Raw genomic sequence first — 22,969 nt, forward strand, 5'->3', positions numbered from 1 at the left:
ATCTAGCATATCTAATCATAACCATCTAGCATATCTAATAATAACCATCTAGCATATCTAATAATAACCATCTAGCATATCTAATAATAACCATCTAGCATATCTAATCATAATCATCTAGCATATCTAATCATAACCATCTAGCATATCTAATAATAACCATCTAGCATATCTAATCATAATCATCTAGCATATCTAATCATAACCATCTAGCATATCTAATCATAACCATCTAGCATATCTAATCATAACCATCTAGCATATCTAATAATAACCATCTAGCATATCTAATAATAACCATCTAGCATATCTAATAATAACCATCTAGCATATCTAATCATAACCGTCTAGCATATCTAATAATAACCATCTAGCATATCTAATCATAACCGTCTAGCATATCTAATAATGACCATCTAGCATATCTAATCATAATCATCAGCCTACATTGTTGTCCCCATATTAGCTAAAGTAACATCCTAGTCAACATAGCTAATAGAACTCATGCGTTAGTAAACCCGCTACAAATATGCTGTAACATGTATAGTCACTAAGCAGTTACACCGGCGGTCCCCGGTGGCAATACATTAATAAAACCAAAAGCTCACTTTTACTTGTGTTGGATGGTCATAGCCAGCTTAGCTAACATAGAATCCTTCTGTTTGAGCTGGGTGTTTAAGTAACTGAACTAGCCAGCTGCATTTGCTAGCTAAGGAAGTGAAACTGGAAAAAAATGACGCTCTTGCTTGTCCTTCATTTTTGAGAAATGAATTTGTTTCAAACAGTTCAGCTATTGTCCTTCTCTCTCTTTGAGTCAACTACTCACCAAATGTTATGCACTGCAGTGCTAGCTAACTGTAGCTTATGCTTTCAGTACTAGATTCATTCTCTGATCCTTTGATTGGGTGGACAACGGGTCAGTTCATGCTGCAAAAGCTCTGATAGGTTGGAGGATGTCCTCCGGAAGTTGTCATAGTTACTGTGTAAGTCTATGGAAGGAGGTGAGAACCATGAGCCTCCTAGGTTTCGTATTGAAGGCAATGTACCCAGAGGAGGACGGAAACTAGCTGTCCTCCGGCTACACCATGGTGCTACCCTACAGTGCTGTTGAAGCTACTGTAGACCTTCATTGCAAAACAGTGTGTTTTAATCAATTTGGTGACGTGAATATATTTAGTATAGTTGTATCTAAAAAGGATCACTTTCAATGTTTTAAAATGTATCTCTTTATGAAATTCACTGAGGAGGATGGTCCTCCCCTTCCTTCTCTGAGGAGCCTCCACTGACACACACACATGCGCGCACACACACACACACACACACAGTTTTCCCCGCTCTGTTAAGCTGTGGTTCATGTTATGAAGATTTACATACAGTAATATATTGTACAGTTGTGTGTGTGTGTGATTTATACAGTAGTGTGTGTGACATTATCATAGTAAACTGCTTTTTTTTATAGGAGTCATATATGTTCTAACATATTGTATGTATAACCTAGTTATAAAAGAATATTGGATACAGTGAAAACATATTATGCTGCAGAATCCCATTCATCCTTGTCAAATGAGCAGCTGGAACCAGATATAAAGTTCTGCTGCTGTGGCCCAGTTCTCTGTAATCAGACTACTGCTATGTAGGACAAAACACATGTGATGTTCATGTTGTACACTACAGTACTGTATGTAACTACTATAGTATACACACCTTCATATGTTATATCTGTCTCTGTACTGCCAGGCTCCAGGGACCACAGTCTATTTACACCCAGCAGGGGCACTGCTCTATACATCTGGCCCTCAATCTGCAGCCTTTGTTTGACCAGAGCTCTATTTTGTAATTGTGGATCACCAAAAGGGTCCTAAATGGTTCAAAGTAGTGCACTACATTGGGAATAGGGTGCCATTTGGGACACCTCCTGATATTTTCTTCTCTGTAATTGAGTTGTGTGTTTCTCTCCTATGTTGTTTGGTTGTTACAGGACTCCACTGTGGAATGAGCTGCAGCCTCCCTTTCTCTCCAACCACCCTCTGGTGCTGGCCTCTGACCTGGTGCAATATTACCAATACCTCCTGGCTGGATGTAAGTATTATACACTGTGTGTGTGTGTACTCTTCTCTGTATGTGTATATAAGTACTCTTTGTACGTGTGTGTGTGTGTGTGTGTGTGCCAAGCTCCATTAGACCTGTGCCAGAGCTGAAGGACTCTCTATGGGAGATTGTTTTCACCCACTTATTGGTGACATGCTGAGGAGTAGGACCCTTTCAGCCATCCTCCATTACTTCCCTGTTCCCTTGTAAAACCCTCAGTGGAGATCCAACATCTTTCCATCACTCCATCTGAGTAGTGCTCTGGTCTCAGATCCCTTATCACACGAACTGTCAGCTTTCCATCACTCCATCTGAGTAGTGCTCTGGTCTCAGATCCCTTATCACACGAACTGTCAGCTTTCCATCACTCCATCTGAGTAGTGCTCTGGTCTCAGATCCCTTATCACACGAACTGTCAGCTTTCCATCACTCCATCTGAGTAGTGCTCTGGTCTCAGATCCCTTATCACACGAACTGTCAGCTTTCCATCACTCCATCTGAGTAGTGCTCTAGTCTCAGATCCCTTTTCACACGAACTGTCAGCTTTCCATCACTCCATCTGAGTAGTGCTCTGGTCTCAGATCCCTTATCACACGAACTGTCAGCTTTCCATCACTCCATCTGAGTAGTGCTCTAGTCTCAGATCCCTTTTCACACGAACTGTCAGCTTTCCATCACTCCATCTGAGTAGTGCTCTAGTCTCAGATCCCTTATCACACGAACTGTCAGCTTTCCATCACTCCATCTGAGTAGTGCTCTGGTCTGTCAGATTTTCATCCGTTCTGTTCCATCTGTACGGCACTTTGAATCAAGCCTTTGTCACTGTATGTCTCTTTGTCTATCTCCTCTGAACAAGTCAGCATCACAACGCTAACAGCTCAACCAACTCCACTCAACTCATTCAAATGAAGCCAATTAGCCAGCCTCCAAACTCCTCCTAACTCAATAACAAGTACAAAGAGCACCAAGCACTTTAGGTTGAGATGTGAAAGGCTGTGGAGGCTGGAGATGGCAGAAGGAAGAAGACGACAACTCTGGGGGGCAGAGTGCACACGGATGGCCACACATTTAATTTATCCTCCGTTTCAGTGTGCGTTGTTGCATTAGCTGCATAATCATAAACATAAATCAGTAATTAGCTCCTGAAGTGCCGTTGGGGCAAATCCCCTTCTCCTCCCGTGTGCCTGTTCTTCTGTCTCCTCTATTCTACGCTAAATTGGCTGCTTCCCAAATGGCACCCTATTCCCTACTTAGTGCATTACTTTTGACCAGGGCCCTATGGTCTACTGTAGTGCACTATAGGGAATGGGGTGCCATTTGGGAGGTAGACGTTCTCCCAGTGCTCAGGGCTGAGCGGGTAGGATATTTTCTCAAATTAGTTCCAATAGTCCTTTCTAGTGTCAGAGCGATGAAGTCAAGTTGGTGTGACGGGTCGGGCAGCGGGCATCGGCGCTGGGTTTAGTGTGACTCTGTCCTGCGAGAAGGCATAATGATTTAGTCTCAGTGCTCTCTCACATTTAGCTCTAATTAGTGATGGACAAAATATCACCGCCTGCCCCACCTCGTCTGTCTCTCCCTTGCCCCCGTTCCTCCTGCCAGCCAAGCAGCACCAACCCTAATGTACTCACACACCCAGGTCAATACAATATGCACATCATTTGTCGTCTTGTACTTCTTCTACCCATCGTTCTGCTCTGCCCCCGGGTCGTTTCCTGCATGCTGCTACGGCTCATGGAGTGCCATCTTTCATTCCTCCACTTTGCACCCGAGCATCGACTGAAAGTTCTGTTTCACAACACGGTGCCTCCGTTCAGCCCGCCAGAGATTGGCTGGGCAGAGAGGGAGTGATCCAGGCCGGGCGATCTGACCCCGGAATGCATTATGCTATGCTACACTACAGGACACACACACACACACACACACACACACACACACACTGTTGGCTCTGTGGGCCTCTGCATAAAGATCAGGGCTTATGAAGGGAGAAGCTGCTACTCTCCTCCCTGCTCCGGTACAAACTACACTATCAGGGTCTAGTTTACATAGTAGTACATACTACCCCAAACGTCAACAACCAGAAGGACATAGTGACAGGAGGAAAAAGAGAAAGGGTTAGGAAGAAAGCGAAAGAAGCCGAGACAAAGCGAGAGGGAGAGAAACGGAGATGGATGAAAGAAAAGTGTCAAAGATAAAGACGGAGAGGGGTATGATTAATCACGGGCCCCTTTTAGATCTGCAAATGAGTCTGTGTATTCAGGGACCTAGTTGGGTTCCACAACCTTCTAGAGCATGGGGTTAGAGGGTTTACATGTTGTGTGATTGACAGCAACTGCTCTCTCTATATTGGATGACCGGTGTGATTAAAAATGCATGTTGCTGTGGAGGGAGGGATGGAGCTCATGCCAGCCTAGCCGGAGAGGAGCCTCGCAGGCTGGTGATAAAAGCAGCGGTGGCGCCACTTCATGGTCACTATCTCCACCTGTCCATCTGCCCAGCCCACTGGCACCGCTCTGGGCCCGCTCTGCTCTGGGCCACAGCCGGGTAAACAGCAGCCCCACCACACTGCTGGGGATGATAAGAGACCGAGAGAGAAGTGCACACAGACACACAAACACACACACACACACACACACTCACAGATAGACACACACACACACTAACACACACACACACACTAACACATACACACAGACAGGGACACAGAGACAGAGAGATATGAAGAGGCGATAAGGAAGAAGAGCTGGCCTCATAAATGCTGTCTCAGTCCAGCTTTGATGGCTCAGGGAATCCTCACTGTGGTGTGGATGGCTCAATAAGCCAGTTAGGAGAAACAGAGACCCTTTTCATTCTAAAAGGCCCAAAATGAATGAATGAATAGGGCCAATTTGTGTTGCCCTGAGGTGTCAGAGTAGATTTAATCCTGCGGTCGGATCCCTTAGAATAACACCACCACACGATTGATGAATGTGAGGCCTTTTTCCATCCTTATTCGCAGCATTCATTCCTGAAATTCAGGGCATATTTTCCCACCTCTGGTCTTGATGTTTTTTGAAGCGAGGGGGCTGTATTTACATAGCTGTCTGTCGTGTGTGTGTTCAGACACCTCTTCCCCGGCCGCAAGACTTCGCCGAGGCAAACATGGCGTGAATAATTTACCTCCCTGCTCTTCTGGCTGGCTCCTCTGAGTTCTCTGAGTAGGCTAGGCACCTCAGTGGTGGCTGCGCTGGTGCTTTTAGGCCCTGGTCTCCCCCTAGTTTCAAGTTTTATTAGTGGTATATACTAGAGGTCGACCGATTAATCGGAACGGCCGGTTAATTAGGGCCGATTTCAAGTTTTCATAACAATCGGAAATCGGTATTTTTGGGCACCGATATGCGGATTTAAAAAATAATAATAATAATAATAATTAATAAATAAAAATAATCATAAAAAATGTATACCTTTATTTAACTAGGCAAGTCAGTTAAGAACACATTCTTAGTTTGCTTACTTGCAAGTTCCTTCTTGACAATGCAACAACAATAAATATTAAAAGATAACAATACGAATATAAAGTCTAGCCCCTAGCTTCCTTTCATAATGTAGTAACTGGCGGCTGGCTGTCTCCTGGGCCTTCCACCATGGCTTCGTCAATCACCGCTAATTGGCTGAGTGAGAGACTTCCGAGGCCGGCAGGAGCTGACCTTCACCGCTGGGCGGTTTGGGAAAGAGAAAGTGGGAAAGGATCAGCCATGGACAAGCAAGCCTTATCAGATCGTGACATTATCCCAACGGGCCTGCCTAATTGTCAAAAGGAGCTTCCCAAATGAGCGCGAGAGTGACAGAGAGAGAGGTTAGAGGTAGAACGGAAGGGACAGGCCAGGCAACTAGACAATGAGGCTGACCACCACTGAACAGATCAGATCATTAGTCGTATCTCTCCCCAGAGATCAGCCCTTGCCCTGAGGTCAGCAGTCAGCCCGGATCAATACCTGGCCCTGCTTTGTTCTGGGTCTGCTCACTATACCTGCTGTTACTGCTACCTGCATCCGTCAGACAACTCACTCTGTCTGAAATTGCACACTATTCCGGATATAGTGCACTACTTTTGACCAGTGAACTATATAGGTACTAGGGTGCTATATTGGACGCACCCCTGCACTACCTACTGCTACTGGCCTTGACCAGACCACTCACTGAGTCTCTCCTCTGGTCAGCAGAACTAGACCACATCCTCTCAGAGCCACAGAGACACAGGCTCTTTAAGATCGCTTAGGAAAGGTTTTAAAATCACTTGTTTTTTAGTGTGTTTTACCAGAACAAAGAATAACACAGATAATAATAATAAAATATATAAATAATCAGATTAGCCTGGTAAACACCACCAATTATGAATTTTTCTACTTGTTAGGAATGGTTATAATAGTCATTTCAGATGGTAATCTTTGCTATCAACCATCACTAAAACAAATATGCCGCCTTGTGATGATTAATTAGTACACTGTTTTCACATTGTGTTGTCACTGGACTGAAACGTTTTCGTGTATGTTATGGCACTTCCCTATTGAAGGTAGAGTAGAGCTCTGTTTGCTAACACCCCCCCCCCCCCCGATGATTATAGGGAGATTTGGACACTCATTTGCATATCATTAAACTAATGTCATATACAGTGTCAACGTTTATGATCACTGTGTTTAATGTACAGTTACAAGATGACATGTCGTCACACCCTGAGTTGTCCTGAACAGAATGGTCCTGTGTTTGTTTATTGTGAAGAGAATTTGCAGCTGAACACACGTCTGAATGCACTCATGACTCCTTTCAATGCTCAACAATATTGTATAACTTAGCCAGTCATGTTGGCAATAGAACAAGCTTTCAAATGATGCCCACCTGACCCAGATTGCTATTTATAATGTGTTGTTTTGGGATTGCATAAGGAACAACAGTAATTGTGACACAGTAATGGGTGGGGGTGCAGGGTTTTGTTTTAGTAACTCAACGGCACAGCTAGGAGAGCTTAAAAAAAGCACCTATAGTGTGAAGACACTTCTTTGAGTCATGAAATTATTAAGGAACCTTGCACTATTTGGAGAGGTGGTTGGAAACTTGGAGACACCAGTTAGTCGTCTCTCTCAAACCCCTGTCATTTGTTCGTCTTATGTTGCACCTACCCCACATTTACCAGGAATATTCTTATGTTACTCAAGGAATGCAGAGTATTTTGTTATCAACAAATTTGGCGAAAAGTACATGTAAAGTCAACAGTGTAATGTTTGGATTCTTGTGTCAGGTGAACTGTTGTCCTCAACTTTTGGTATAATAAATGTTCCCATAATTACCAAACTCTTACCTTTCAATTGCTACCATGCTTTTGCATTTCAATTGATCCCTATCCATATAGGCTAATTACCATGAGTGTAAAGGGTTAAGAGTCCCTAATGACAGTAAAAACATCAGAACCAATGGCTCTCTGTCGATCTATCTATATATCAATCCAGCCACTCACTCTGGTAGATATGTCTTTAAATGTTTGGTTGGCTCAGTCTGTCTCTATATCCCTGCATTCCCTAATACACACACACAACACACAGAGCCAGGTCTGACTGTGCTTGACCCTTGGGGATGACCACTGCCTCCCCACTCAGGAGCCTGTCCGGCTCTCTCAGGCCAATGGAACCACTCCGCCCCTGTCGCCGTAACCCGATCCAGCCAGCCAGAAACTGCTCCAAAGCATCAATAATTAATTAGGGAACAGCTATTGCCCCCAAGGGGTCATAGAGCAAGAGTAGAGTGGGTGGGAGCGAGAGAGGGATACAGGAAGGAAGGGTAGTAATGATTTTGTTTAATAAGTAACACAAGCAGGCTTTGTTCTTCTGCCATTAGAGAGCAACCTAAGGTATCAAAGGATCTGGCTAGGAACCACACACACCTTCACCACACCCGTCTCTCCAGAGCAGGAGAGAGCAGTGTGGTGCAACCTTTTAGGGAAACGAGGGCAGCCTTTCTACAGTGGAAGAGGGTCAGTCGAGGTATTTGTTACAGCACTGCTGTGTGTGGTGTCAAGCCGACAAGCACATCTCCTTAAGAAGCCTCCCAACACCTGCTCTACCCACGAGAGAGACAGAGAAAAAGCAGGAGAGCGAGGGAGAGAAAAGGCGAGAGAGCGAGGGAGAGAAAAGGCGAGAGAGCGAGGGAGAGAAAAGGCGAGAGAGCGAGGGAGAGAAGGCGAGAGAGCGAGGGAGAGAAAAGGCAAGAGGGGGCAAAAGAGACAGCAGCGCCTTGTGCGCTCCAGATGAGAACTTGACAACTTTATTAGTCATTCCCACATTAAACAAATTCACCACAGACTGACACGGGATGGGGGGCGCTAGGCCCTGAAGTGCCAGCAGAAAAGACTGATTCTACACTTTAAGCTTCATTCTCCACGCCTGCTTATTCAAGCCTCCAACTACGCCATCTGTCTGGGTGCCTCTCTCTCTGTGCCGCTGACGGGCCTCACACACACGCGCACGCTCACTCACACACACACACACACACACACACAAGCACGTACACACACACACACATGTTCTCTCTCACTCACACTTACACATGCTCCTTCACACACTCAGGCACATATATGCCCTTTTGCTCTCTTTCCCCCCCCCTCTCTCGACTTAACTGAGTGTCAGAGACACTAGACAACAGGAAAAGCTCACGCTGTCTGTCTGTCTCACTCTCTCGCCCGCCGCCCGCTCTAACAAACACTATCTCCCTCTCTCTGTGTCCACAGTGGTGCCCCCTGGAAGCCCTGGCCCTATCACGCGCCACGAGTCTTATGACAGCCTGACGTCGGACCACAGCGGACAGGAGGACGAGGAGTGGCTCTCACAGGTGAGACGGGCACTGCCCAGCTGGCACCTTTTTGAGTGATAATTGACTCAACGTCATGAAGCACACCAGCACTAACAGGTAATCTATGGGGTTGAGGCTCAGTTACTGGTAGAGCAGGTTTATTGGTCCACCAGGAATGGATTGAGGAATCCTTCCAATCTATAGCAATATCAAAGCATTTGCATCATCTGCACTTCACATGTCCTATGGTGGCTAGAGAGGGACAGTCACCCCTTCAAGAGCCTATTGCCCAGCAAACTATTTATTTTCTGTGATTAGTGATTCATTTGAAGGTATAAAACGATATATGAACTGACCTGAACTCTAATTTTTAATATGGTGCAAATATTCCTTTTTGAACATGTTTTTCTAAAGACACATTGAACAGCTAATAATAGTCAAATCATAGTGTAAAAGCAGGTGAGCTTGTTTTACTATTTTGGGCAATTTTCTGGTGTTTTCTGGTGTAAATCTGAGTGGGTGGTACATGTTCAACCTGTTACCCACATATAGAAGGCTAGAGAGGCTTCCATTCCCCCTGTCACGAAGGGATTTATGGCTGATTTAAGATCAGATCTTCAACCCTGTTACTTTATTTGGCGCTTAGTAGGCACACCATTATTTTTATTTAACCTCTTGAAGTGTTTTATTATTAAGTTGGTCTTCATGATAGAATGTTACAATTTTGTTGAAATAAAATGTGTTTTCTTTTCACCAAGTTACACTACTCAAAAGGCACTCAATTGTTGAAACGACCCAGGAGCTAATAGGTGGGTTTTGGACTAAGTGGCTCTTGACTGTTGGACTCCTTGTCTTTGTCCAGCAGTGCATGATGCCACTATTGAAATAAGATTACATTTGAATCTAATACCAAATAGTGGCCTTTTTGGCACTGAGTACTGCCGTGAGATGTGGTTTGGAGGGATATATGGTTGGGATATGTAGCGTTACAGATAGATAAGTTGTATGATGATATGACCGCACTCTCTTTGGCTTGGTTAACCCTTCATGTCTGAAGCCTGATCTCTGCAGGTATCCATCACATTTCCGCCATCAATCATTTCTTGCCATATATAATGGATTTGGGTAAATGTATCCCACTTAGCCTGTGGTTTCCTTGCGGTTAGTAGCTACTGATAGTGTTGCTGGGAGCCAAACCAACTACCGTAACTACTGTCTATCTACCAGCTCCTGAACCAAAACTACTGACGCTTGGCTGGATTTACGCTTGCTCTGTGTTATTATTAAGTCTTTGTAAATGGAGGTTGGCAGCCAGGCCACTAGAGGGAGTTGTGCTGTTTTGGTACAGCTTCAAACTGCCAAGCAGTGATGGGAGACACGGCGTTATGAGGGACACGGCGTTATGGGAGACACGGCGTTATGGGGGACACGGCGTTATGGGAGACACGGCGTTATGGGAGACACGGCGTTATGAGGGACACGGCGTTATGGGAGACACGGCGTTATGGGAGACACGGCGTTATGGGAGACACGGCGTTATGGGAGACACGGCATTATGGGGGACACGGCGTTATGGGAGACACGGCGTTATGGGAGACACGGCGTTATGGGGGACACGGCTTTATGGGAGACACGGCGTTATGGGGGACACGGCGTTATGGGAGACACGGCGTTATGAGGGACACGGCGTTATGAGGGACACGGCGTTATGGGAGACACGGCGTTATGGGAGACACGGCGTTATGGGGGACACGGCGTTATGGGGGACACGGCGTTATGGGAGACACGGCGTTATGGGGGACACGGCGTTATGAGGGACACGGCGTTATGGGAGACACGCCGTTATGGGGGACACGGCGTTATGGGGGACACGTTATGGGGGGACACGTTATGGGGCGTTATGGGGGCACGGCGTTATGGGAGACACGGCGTTATGGGGGACACGGCGTTATGGGGGACACGGCGTTATGGGGGACACGGCGTTATGGGGGACACGGCGTTATGGGGACACGGCGTTATGGGAGACACGGCGTTATGAGGACACGGCGTTATGGGAGACACGGCGTTATGGAGACACGGCGTTATGGGGGACACGGCGTTATGAGGGGGACACGGCGTTATGGGAGACACGGCGTTATGGGGGACACGGCGTTATGGGAGACACGGCGTTATGAGGGACACGGCGTTATGGGAGACACGGCGTTATGGGAGACACGGCGTTATGGGGGACACGGCGTTATGAGGGACACGGCGTTATGGGAGACACGGCGTTATAGGAGACACGGCATTATGGGGGACACGGCGTTATGGGGACACGGCGTTATGGGAGACACGGCGTTATGTTATGGGAGACACGGCGTTATGGGAGACACGGCGTTATGGGAGACACGGCGTTATGGGAGACACGGCGTTATGGGAGACACGGGCGTTATGGGGACACGGCGTTATGGGGGGACACGGCGTTATGGGGAGACACGGCGTTATGGGAGACACGGCGTTATGGGAGACACGGCGTTATGGGAGACACGGCGTTATGGGGGACACGGCGTTATGGGAGACACGGCGTTATGGGGGACACGGCGTTATGGGAGACACGGCGTTATGGGAGACAAAGCGTTATGGGGGACACGGCGTTATGGGGGACACGGCGTTATGGGGACACGGCGTTATGGGAGACACGGCGTTATGGGGGACACGGCGTTATGGGGGACACGGCGTTATGGTGTTGTCTGTCAGACAAAGTTGTTAAGCCAAGGTTCTGACTTATTGCACTCAACAAAGTTACCACAAGACTTTGTCGGTTGTCGCAGTGCTATCCTCAGGAAACAGCACGGTGTATTTTAAATGACACTAATTCTGACACTTAATAGCTCCTGTAAATCATTGGATGAGGCTCCTCCGGTTTATCCCAACACACTTACCTCGTCGCCTTTCAAATTCAAATCTGAAATGGCACTGGAAGACAAGAATGGTCTTGATCCATTCTAGACACAAACCCTCTAAGGTCATGCTGTCAGTTTCTTTCTGTTCTGTACAATAGTCTGGAGGATGAATAGTGAAACATGTATAGTATGATGATAATGGCTAGATTGAGTTAGAGCAGCGCTGTCTTGTGGATGTCATTAAATCAGATCCCTTCATTAGATTATCAGCAGTGTTCAGAATCAGATGAGTCTGCAGGTTTCTAATGCAACTCCTCATTGTGACCCTTGGTGTGTGTCGTCCGTCTGGGCGCTGTATGTAGCGCGACTTAGGAGACATTACTTGTGTCCCAAATGGCCCCCTATTCCCTTTATAGTGCACTACTTTTGACCAGGGCTCATAGAGGTCTGGTCAGAAGTAGTACACTATTTAGGGAGTAGGGGGCCATTTGGGATATAGTTTGTGCGTAATAGTGTAAGTGGCTCTCAGGTCCATCAGATGACAACAATGCCTGAATCAACCCCACAGATTCCCCCTTATCCTCCTGGTTTCAATACCCCTCCATCAGGTCAGGCTCTGACGGTCATGACACATTCTATTGGGTTATTGCAGTAGCGACCAGGCCTCTGGAGACTGGACTATAATTCTCTCCCTCTTCCACCTCCTGTGCTATACAGTGACTTCATATCAGACGTCCCTGAGCAGTTATATCAACAGTCCATTGGTGGTTCTGTGAGCTCTACATAACTCTGTGATAACTTGTATTGTCAGGCACAGTATGCCAGGGCAGGGTGTGACAGACCGACAGGAGGACAGAGACAAGGAGAGCTGGGCATGACAGACAGATAGACAGGAGGGCAGAGACAAGGAGAGCTGGGCATGACAGACAAATAGACAGGAGGGCAGAGACGAGGAGAGCTGGGCATGACAGACAGATAGACAGGAGGGCAGAGACGAGGAGAGCTGGGCATGACAGACAGATAGACAGGAGGGCAGAGACGAGGAGAGCTGGGCATGACAGACAAATAGACAGGAGGGCAGAGACGAGGAGAGCTGGGCATGACAGACAGATAGACAGGAGGGCAGAGACGAGGAGAGCTGGGCATGACAGACAGATAGACAGGAGGGCAGAGACGAGGAGAGCTGGGCATGACAGACAGATAGACAGGAGGGCAGAGACGAGGAGAGCTGGGCATGACAGACAGATAGACAGGAGGGCAGAGACGAGGAGAGCTGGGCATGACAGACAAATAGACAGGAGGGCAGAGACGAGGAGAGCTGGGCATGACAGACAGATAGACAGGAGGACAGAGACGAGGAGAGCTGGGCATGACAGACAGATAGACAGGAGGACAGAGACAAGGAGAGCTGGGCATGACAGACAAATAGACAGGAGGGCAGAGACAAGGAGAGCTGGGCATGACAGGCATATAGACAGGAGGACAGGGACAAGGAGAGCTGGGCATGACAGACAGGAGGGCAGAGACATGGAGAGCTGGGCATGACAGACAAATAGACAGGAGGGCAGAGACAAGGAGAGCTGGGCATGACAGACAGATAGACAGGAGGGCAGAGATGAGGAGAGCTGGGCATGACAGACAGATAGACAGGAGGGCAGAGACGAGGAGAGCTGGGCATGACATATAGACAGGAGGATAGACAGGAGGACAGAGACAAGGAGAGCTGGGCATGATAGACAGGAGGACAGAGACAAGGAGAGCTGGGCATGACAGACAGATAGACAGGAGGACAGAGACAAGGAGAGCTGGGCATGACAGACAGATAGACAGGAGGACAGAGACAAGGAGAGCTGGGCATGACAGACAGATAGACAGGAGGGCAGAGACAAGGAGAGCTGGGCATGACAGACAGATAGACAGGAGGACAGAGACAAGGAGAGCTGGGCATGACAGACAGATAGACAGGAGGGCAGAGACAAGGAGAGCTGGGCATGACAGACAGATAGACAGGAGGACAAAGACAAGGAGAGCTGGGCATGACAGACAGATAGACAGGAGGGCAGAGACGAGGAGAGCTGGGCATGACAGACAGATAGACAGGAGGGCAGAGACAGGAGAGCTGGGCATGACAGACAGATAGACAGGAGGGCAGAGACAAGGAGAGCTGGGCATGACAGGCAGATAGACAGGAGGACAGAGACAATGAGAGCTGGGCATGACAGGCAGATAGACAGGGGGCAGAGACATGGAGAGCTGGGCATGACAGGCAGATAGACAGGAGGACAGAGACAAGGAGAGCTGGGCATGACAGGCAGATAGACAGGAGGACAGAGACAAGGAGAGCTGGGCATGACAGACAGGAGGGCAGAGACATGGAGAGCTGGGCATGACAGACAGATAGACAGGAGGACAGAGACAAGGAGAGCTGGGCATGACAGGCAGATAGACAGGAGGACAGAGACAAGGAGAGCTGGGCATGACAGACAGGAGGGCAGAGACATGGAGAGCTGGGACAGATAGACAGAGGACAGAGACAGATGGGCATGACAGGAGGAGGGCAGAGACGAGGAGAGCTGGGCATGACAGACAGATAGACAGGAGGGCAGAGATGAGGAGAGCTGGGCATGACAGACAGATAGACAGGAGGGCAGAGACATGGAGAGCTGGGCATGACAGAGAGATAGACAGGAGGGCAGAGACAAGGAGAGCTGGGCATGACAGACAAATAGACAGGAGGGCAGAGACGAGGAGAGCTGGGCATGACAGACAGATAGACAGGAGGGCAGAGGAGGGGAGAGGACAGGGCAACATCTGGCCCTGCGCCCCGACACTGATGAGAACCATGGCATCTGTTTATCTCTGGAGCTGGGCGACACTGATGGTGTTAACTGGCGAGTACACACACACACACTGAAATCCTCCTCCCTCCCCCTCTCTGTGGCCTAATTTACACAGCTGTGCCAGGCCACGTGTCACACACACACACCACGGACGTATTACGAGACCCTAAGCTGTCACCCCTGTCTTGGCTCTTTCACTGCCAAGTAGACATGAGAGAGGGGGACGGAGTGTGGAAGAAGGAGAGTCTGTGTTAAATAAAGAGAAAACTGAAGGATTGAGAGAAGTTGGATTGGGCAGATGGAGGAGAGGGAATGAGGGAGAGGGGGAGGGAATGGGGGAGGAGAGGGAATGAGGGAGGGGGAATGGGGGAGAGGAGAGGGAATGAGGGAGAGGGCGGAGTGAGGAGAAAATGGGGGAGAGGAGAGGTCGAGAGGGAATAAGAAATTGGGAGTAAAAAGAGAAGGTGAAAGCTAGTTACAATTGTTGTGTCCTCTCCTCATCTCCCATCTAGTGTAACATTACTGACAAACCTCTCTGGAGTCTGCCACTCTGTCATGTTAAGGCCCACCATGCCATCTCTCAGGGGGAAGACTCTGCGGACAGCTGTTCCTGAGCCTTAACGGCCACGGTAGCATTTCTCAGAAATGATGACGCTAATGTGGCTCTGACGCTCGTCCTCTAATCCTGTTGCCATGGAAATCTGTCTCCCTCATTTCCTCTTCCGATACCGCACACACCCGCAAGCTCATTGTGACTACAGCGTCTTGTCTCTGTGGACAACAGGCTTTAGTCTGACAGGTTTACATCTAGAACGGATGTGGACAGTGACGCTGTAGTAGTTCTTTTTTAAATCATCCCAAATGGGAAACTGGTTTTCAGCAGTTTGTACACAAACACAGTAGCAGTATTTTAGTTTAACCTAAGTGAAATAAGAAGGTAACTGCACTATTCCAGTGCTTTTATGTTGCTAGCATGCTAATGTTATTGTCTGGCCCCTACCAGGTGGAGATAGTCACCCACACAGGGCCTCACCGTCGGCTGTGGATGGGTCCTCAGTTCCAGTTTAAGACCATCCACCCATCTGGTCAGACTACGGTCATCTCCTCCTCCTCCTCCGTGCTGCAGTCCCAGGGCCCCAGCGACATTCAACAGCCTCTGTTGGACTTTCACACTGATGACCTGGACCTACACAGTCTCAGGTAGGTGGACAATCATGCTGCCGTAGTCGTATGTGACTTCTGTTATTTTGAACAGGTCTTGCAAAAACAAGATTTTATCTCAATTATTCTATGATATATATATATACAATATCTATAAATGTAGCATAACAGCAGTTAAATAAACACATACATAAGTAGCTGTACATTTCTGTGTGTGTAGGATCCAGCCCGTGCGTTCTGAGCCGGTCAGCATGCCTGGTTCCTCTCGGCTGGTGGCTGAACGGAGGGGACAGGGGACGGTCATTGATATAGGATCGGGTAGGAATCATGCTACTATATACTATACTATTCTACCTGTCTGTGTTGATATATGTATATATGTGGTATGAGACTGTGTACAAGTGTCTTCACCTTGTTCAGCACAGAAGGAGGTCTGTATACACACACACACACACACATACACATACACACACACACACACACACACACACACACACACACACGTACACACGTAAATGCAAGACCTGTGACAACTGTATCTCATTCATAGTGATTGTAACATTATGACTGTGGGTCTAGCGTACACCCCAGCCTTTGTTTTCTCTTCAAACACGCAGAGCCACGTTAAACCACATAATGACCTACATGATAATCTACTCTGACTTTTCACAGTGTCCAAGCCGGAGATAGTCCTAGTGATGACATAATCATAACCCTGCATTGTGATTGGCCTGATCTGTTTATTAGATTAGATTGATCTGCTTTAAAGATGGTCTCTTTTTACGTTTGGCCTTTCTTCTTATGATGTTAGGGTTTAATCCAATCATGTTGAGATGAAAGCTGGCACGTACAGTGTTGTTCTCTAGGGGTTATTGTCGTTGTACTGATCTTGTGAGAATCCCAATTGGATTTAGTGCTAGTTTTTTTTTTCTGTCATTCTGAAGCCACCGTTAGGATCAATGTGACTAGTATGATGTCTTGGTATTTCTGCTGTGTGTTTATTATGGTTTTATGTCTGTAGAAGGTACAGTAGCCCTGTTTGTTTTATTCACCCTGTATCTTCGCTTGAAGCATGTTTTGACGAGGTATCTCACTCCCTTTCACCATAAACCAAAATCATCTACAAAGTGCATTCTTACCTGGTTTGAACCAGGAAGGCTTCCCCTCCCTCTCTCCTTGTTGTCTGGAGGACTGAAGGAGGAGAGGAGAAGAGACGAGAGGAGGTAGGAGATGAGGAAGGGAGGAGGAGGGTAGTGATAGTTATCAGTCTCTAGCCTGCCACCGGTGTGGCGCCTCTTCTTATCAGACACACATCGCTTTTGTCTTTCCTTCAAAAAGGGCAAGTGTGTGTGTGTGTGTGTGTGTGTGTGTTTTTAGCATGGATTAGTGCAGTTTGTGTGTTTGTGTGTGCGTGCACGTTTTTTTGCAGCTAATGTAGCCAAAGTCCCAGCAACTTGTGATTGTATAAGTGCGTAGTGGCAGTAACATCAGTCATACAGTAAGTTCCACTGTAGAGACTCTTCCAGTCATTGGGACTCATAGACAGTCTCCCCAGTGTCTGGGATGTTATCTCTGTATATGCTGTATCCTACACTATACACTCTACTAGGACATTCCCCAGGGGCTTAGGATTGGGACACACACACACACACACACACACACACACACACACACACACACACACACACACACACACACACACACACACACACACACACACACACACATATACATACATACATACATACATACATACATACATACATACAAGCTCTACAGCCAATGTCTTGATTTTCCTCACTAAACAAAATCAATGGGACCTGCAGCCACTATTATCAGTACTGTATATCTGCTCCCCAAGAGTCACTATGAGGAGGAGGGTGTGTGTGTGTGCTCCACTGTCGTAGACGAGGTGAGTGTGGTACGGCGGGACCAATGAAACAATGCTAGAGGACACAAAAAGACAGAAAGGCTGTTCATCTTCTCTGTGCTGATAAGTCTCTGACAGGGATCACAGCGTCCCTTCAGTCTGGATAGTTGTTTTGTTATGACTCACCGAAGAAAACACCCTGCTCCTTGTTCTGGAGGAAAACACTTTCTGTGTTTTATCGGGAGCCAGGGATCTAACTAGTGTTGCTGCTTATGATAGAGCAGAGCACAGAGGGAGAGAGAAGATGCAGGCATGTTATGAGTTAGTTATCATAGGTGGGGTGGGGGGAGTTGGTGTGTCCTCTTGACAGGAGGAGCAGGAGAGATACACGACACCAAAGACATTTATTGAACACTATTGCCGTTAAGCAATAAAAAGTGTGTGTGTTTAGTCCATTAAAAGGAGACAGCCTTTCTGGTCTAATCAGTGTTGGATCAGCAGTTAACAGCCATTAGAGAGATGAGAATGTCCGAGACACTTCCTGACACTCAGCATTATCACAGCTGACGCTGCTGCTGCCCCTCTCACTGATACCACTCATCAAACACACTGAGAGAGGGAGGTGTGTGTTGTCACCAGCACAGTGCAGCCCCTCAGTCACGTAGTGTCCAGGGCAGGGGGTCTCCCCAGCTGTTGTAGTAAGAGGTGGAGGGATACAATGAATGGAGGAATCGAAGGAAGGATGGGTGAGTCTATTCATAGCTGAACGGCCCAGGAAGGTAGACGGGCACCTGCGCGCGCACACACACACACACACACACAGAGTAACTGATCCTTAACCCTACACCCCACAATTACCTGAGCAGCCATAAAGGCCTCCTGTGTGTGGAGAGATAGTGGTCACATTCACAACTCTACCATTATGCCATATGATCTCTTCCTTTAAGGAAATTGGGGGGAATATCTTTCTTTCATTACCCGTGACCTCACCCCCCCATCGACCCTTCCTTTTCCCCATCCCCATTCTGTCTCTCCTCCTATCAATGGGGTCCTTGTCCCCTCTGCTCTCTAAAGGTTTCACTTCTTCCGGCGACCTGGGGGTTACCAGGACAATAAGTTGAGGTGGCACCGCCTGGGGTCACAGTTCTAACAGAGACATCTGTTTCGTCATCACACCCCTGTAATCAGCCTGTGAATGATACCATTCTTATAACCACACCACTTTGTCTGACTGAGTGAGAGAGGGAGGGTTAGAGAGAGAGGGAGGGTTAGAGAGAGAGGGAGGGTTAGAGAGAGAGGGAGGTTTAGAGAGAGAGAGGGAGGTTTAGAGAGAGAGAGGGAGGGTTAGAGAGAGAGGGAGGGTTAGAGAGAGAGGGAGGTTTAGAGAGAGAGAGGGAGGTTTAGAGAGAGAGAGGGAGGGTTAGAGAGAGAGAGAGGGAGGGTTAGAGAGAGAGAGAGGGAGGTTTAGAGAGAGAGAGGGAGGGTTAGAGAGAGAGGGAGGGTGAGAGAGCGAGGTTAGAGAGAGAGGGATGGTTAGAGAGAGAGGGAGGGTTAGAGAGAGAGAGGGGTTAGAGAGAGAGAGGGAGGGTTAGAGAGAGGGGGTGTTAGAGCGACCGAGGGAGGGATAGAGAGACCGGGGGAGGGTTTGAGAGATCAAGGGAGGGATAGAGAGACCGAGGGAGGAATAGAGAGACCGAGGGAGGGTTAGAGAGACCGAGAGAGACCGAGGGAGGGTTAGAGAGACCGAGGGAGGGTTAGAGAGACCGAGGGAGGGTTAGAGGGACCGAGAGAGACCGGGGGAGGGTTAGAGAGACCGAGGGAGGGTTAGAGGGACCGAGGGAGGGTTAGAGAGACCGAGGGAGGGTTAGAGAGACCGAGGGAGGGTTAGAGAGACAGACAGGGAGGGTTGGAGAGACCGAGGGAGAGTTAGAGAGACCGAGGGATGGTTAGAGAGACCGAGGGAGGGCTAGAGAGACAGGGAGGGAGGGTTAGAGAGACCGAGGGAGGGTTAGAGAGACCGACAGGGAGGGTTGGAGAGACCGAGGGAGGGTTAGAGAGACCGAGGGAGGGTTAGAGAGGGTAAGAGACAGAGGGAGGGTAAGAGAGACAGGGGTAAGTTACAGAGACCAAAGGAGGGTTAGAGAGACCGAGGGGGGGTTAGAGAGACAGACAGGGAGGGTTAGAGAGACCGAGGGAGGGTTAGAAAGACCGAGGGAGGGTTAGAGGAACCGAGGGAGGGTTAGAGAGACCGAGGGAGGGTTAGAGAGACAGACAGGGAGGGTTAGAGAGACAGACAGGGAGGGTTAGAGAGACAGAGGGAGGGTAAGAGAGACAGAGGGAGGGTAAGAGAGACAGAGGGAGGGTAAGAGAGACAGAGGGAGGGTAAGAGATACAGAGGGAGGGTAAGAGAGACAGAGGGAGGGTAAGAGAGACAGAGGGAGGGTAAGAGAGACAGAGGGAGGGTAAGAGAGAGACAGAGGGAGGGTAAGAGAGACAGAGGGAGGGTAAGAGAGACAGAGGGAGGGTAAGAGAGACAGAGGGAGGGTAAGAGAGACAGAGGGAGGGTAAGAGAGACAGAGGGAGGGTAAGAGAGACAGAGGGAGGGTAAGAGAGACAGATGGAGGGTTAGAGAGACAGAGGGAGGGTTAGAGAGACGGAGAGAGACCGGGGGAGGGTTAGAGAGACCGAGGGAGGGTTAGAGGGACCGAGAGAGACCGGGGGAGGGTTAGAGAGACCGAGGGAGGGTTAGAGGGACCGAGGGAGGGTTAGAGAGACCGAGGGAGGGTTAGAGAGACCGAGGGAGGGTTAGAGAGACCGAGGGAGGGTTAGAGAGACAGACAGGGAGAGTTAGAGAGACCGAGGGAGGGCTAGAGAGACAGGGAGGGAGGGTTAGAGAGACCGAGGGAGGGTTAGAGAGACCGACAGGGAGGGTTGGAGAGACCGAGGGAGGGTTAGAGAGACCGAGGGAGGGTTAGAGAGACCGACAGGGAGGGTTACAGAGATCAAAGGAGGGTTAGAGAGACCGAGGGAGGGTTAGAGAGACAGAGGGAGGGTTAGAGAGACAGACAGGGAGGGTTAGAGAGACCGAGGGAGGGTTAGAAAGACCGAGGGAGGGTTAGAGGGACCGAGGGAGGGTTAGAGAGACCGAGGGAGGGTTAGAGAGACAGACAGGGAGGGTTAGAGAGACAGACAGGGAGGGTAGGAGAGACCGAGGGAGGGTAAGAGAGACAGAGGGAGGGTAAGAGAGACAGAGGGAGGGTTAGAGAGACCGAGGGAGGGTTAGAGAGACCGAGGGAGGGTTAGAGAGACCGAGGGAGGGTTAGAAAGACCGAGGGAGGGTTAGAGAGACCGAGAGAGACCGAGGGAGGGTTAGAGAGACCGAGGGAGGGTTAGAGAGACCGAGGGAGGCTTAGAGAGACAGACAGGGAGGGTTGGAGAGACCGAGGGAGGGTTAGAGAGACAGACAGGGAGGGTTAGAGAGCCCGAGGGAGGGTTAGAGAGCCCGAGGGAGGGTTAGAGAGACAGACAGGGAGGGTTGGAGAGACAGACAGGGAGGGTTGGAGAGAGAGGGTTAGAGACGGAGAGCGAGCGAGAGGGGAAAGGGGGAGTGAGAGAGTTTTCTATCCCTCCCGCTATCTCTCCCTCCCTCTGTCCTTTTCTTTCTTCCTTTCCTTCCTGGGGAGATGACAGTAAATGGGTTTTGGTAGCTGCCTAGATTTATTGTGTGTGTGTGGTCTTTTTTTAAGACTTAAGGGAGATGGGGGGGGGGGGGGGGCAGGTTGACCACATGTAAGGATTTATTGTGTGGGTGCATGAAATGGATGGAAGCTGGAAGAGTGTGTGTGTGTGTGTGTGACATTGGACATTGATTAGTGTGTTGTTGTGTTAGTGCACATTTGAGCAGGAGGGAATGTGTGGGGGGGGCACTGTGCTTATCTCACTAGGATTGTTTGAAGTGCTGTGCCAGTGTACCCCATATGTTTTCCTGTGTGTGTGATATTTGTGTGTGTGTGTGTGTGTGTGAGTGAAATTTATGTGTGTGAGTGATATTTGTGTGTGTGTGCGTGATATTTATGTGTGTGTGAGTGATATTTATGTGTGTGTGTGGCCCTGGCTGTGTATGTGTAATGCCAGAGGGCAGTGGATACTGAACAGCTGCTGTTTAGAGCAACTTTAAAAACACCAATGTGTCGGGCATCTGCTGTGTGTTCCCCGTTCAACCTGCACACTGTAGAGTGGGGGTGTGAGGGTACATCTGCTGTGTGTTCCCCGTTCAACCTGCACACTGTAGAGTGGGGGTGTGAGGGTACATCTGCTGTGTGTTCCCCGTTCAACCTGCACACTGTAGAGTGGGGGTGTGAGGGAACATCTGCTGTGTGTTCCCCGTTCAACCTGCACACTGTAGAGTGGGGGTGTGAGGGTACATCTGCTGTGTGTTCCCCATTCAACCTGCACACTGTAGAGTGGGGGTGTGAGGGTACATCTGCTGTGTGTTCCCCGTTCAACCTGCACACTGTAGAGTGGGGGTGTGAGGGTACATCTGCTGTGTGTTCCCTGTTCAACCTGCACACTGTAGAGTGGGGGTGTGAGGGTACATCTGCTGTGTGTTCCCCATTCAACCTGCACACTGTAGAGTGGGGGTGTGAGGGTACATCTGCTGTGTGTTCCCCATTCAACCTGCACACTGTAGAGTGGGGGTGTGAGGGTACATCTGCTGTGTGTTCCCCGTTCAACTGTAGAGTGGGGGTGTGAGGGTACATCTGCTGTGTGTTCCCCGTTCAACCTGCACACTGTAGAGTGTGTGAGTGGGGGTGTGAGGGTACATCTGCTGTGTGTTCCCCGTTCAACCTGCACACTGTAGAGTGGGGGTGTGAGGGTACATCTGCTGTGTGTTCCCCGTTCAACCCTGCACACTGTAGAGTGGGGGTGTGAGGGTACATCTGCTGTGTGTTCCCCGTTCAACCTGCACACTGTAGAGGGGGGGTGTGAAGGTACATCTGCTGTGTGTTCCCCGTTCAACCTGCACACTGTAGAGTGTGTGAGTGGGGGTGTGAGGGTACATCTGCTGTGTGTTCCCCGTTCAACCTGCACACTGTAGAGTGGGGGGTGTGAGGGTACATCTGCTGTGCGTTCCCCATTCAACCTGAACACTGTAGAGTGGGGGTGTGAGGGTACATCTGCTGTGTGTTCCCCGTTCAACCTGCACACTGTAGAGTGGGGGTGTGAGGGTACATCTGCTGTGTGTTCCCCGTTCAACCTGCACACTGTAGAGTGGGGGTGTGAGGGTACATCTGCTGTGTGTTCCCCGTTCA

General features: G+C 48.9%; 1 protein-coding gene across 6 annotated transcripts in view; it reads left to right on the forward strand.

Moving 5' to 3' along the window:
* The window catches only part of LOC115136823 (BCAS3 microtubule associated cell migration factor-like), a 362,747-nt gene that overhangs the window by 149,366 nt on the left and 190,412 nt on the right, over positions 1-22,969 (forward strand). For all 6 annotated transcript variants that reach the window (XM_029672640.2, XM_029672643.2, XM_029672642.2 and 3 more), the window contains 4 exons: positions 1,979-2,079; positions 8,843-8,943; positions 15,630-15,826; positions 16,008-16,105. In XM_029672640.2, coding sequence (XP_029528500.1) covers positions 1,979-2,079; positions 8,843-8,943; positions 15,630-15,826; positions 16,008-16,105 — 497 coding nt within the window. The remainder of the gene's footprint in view (positions 1-1,978; positions 2,080-8,842; positions 8,944-15,629; positions 15,827-16,007; positions 16,106-22,969) is intronic.

This window comes from Oncorhynchus nerka, linkage group LG11, assembly GCF_034236695.1.
Source record: "Oncorhynchus nerka isolate Pitt River linkage group LG11, Oner_Uvic_2.0, whole genome shotgun sequence".
Lineage (NCBI taxonomy): Eukaryota > Metazoa > Chordata > Actinopteri > Salmoniformes > Salmonidae > Oncorhynchus > Oncorhynchus nerka.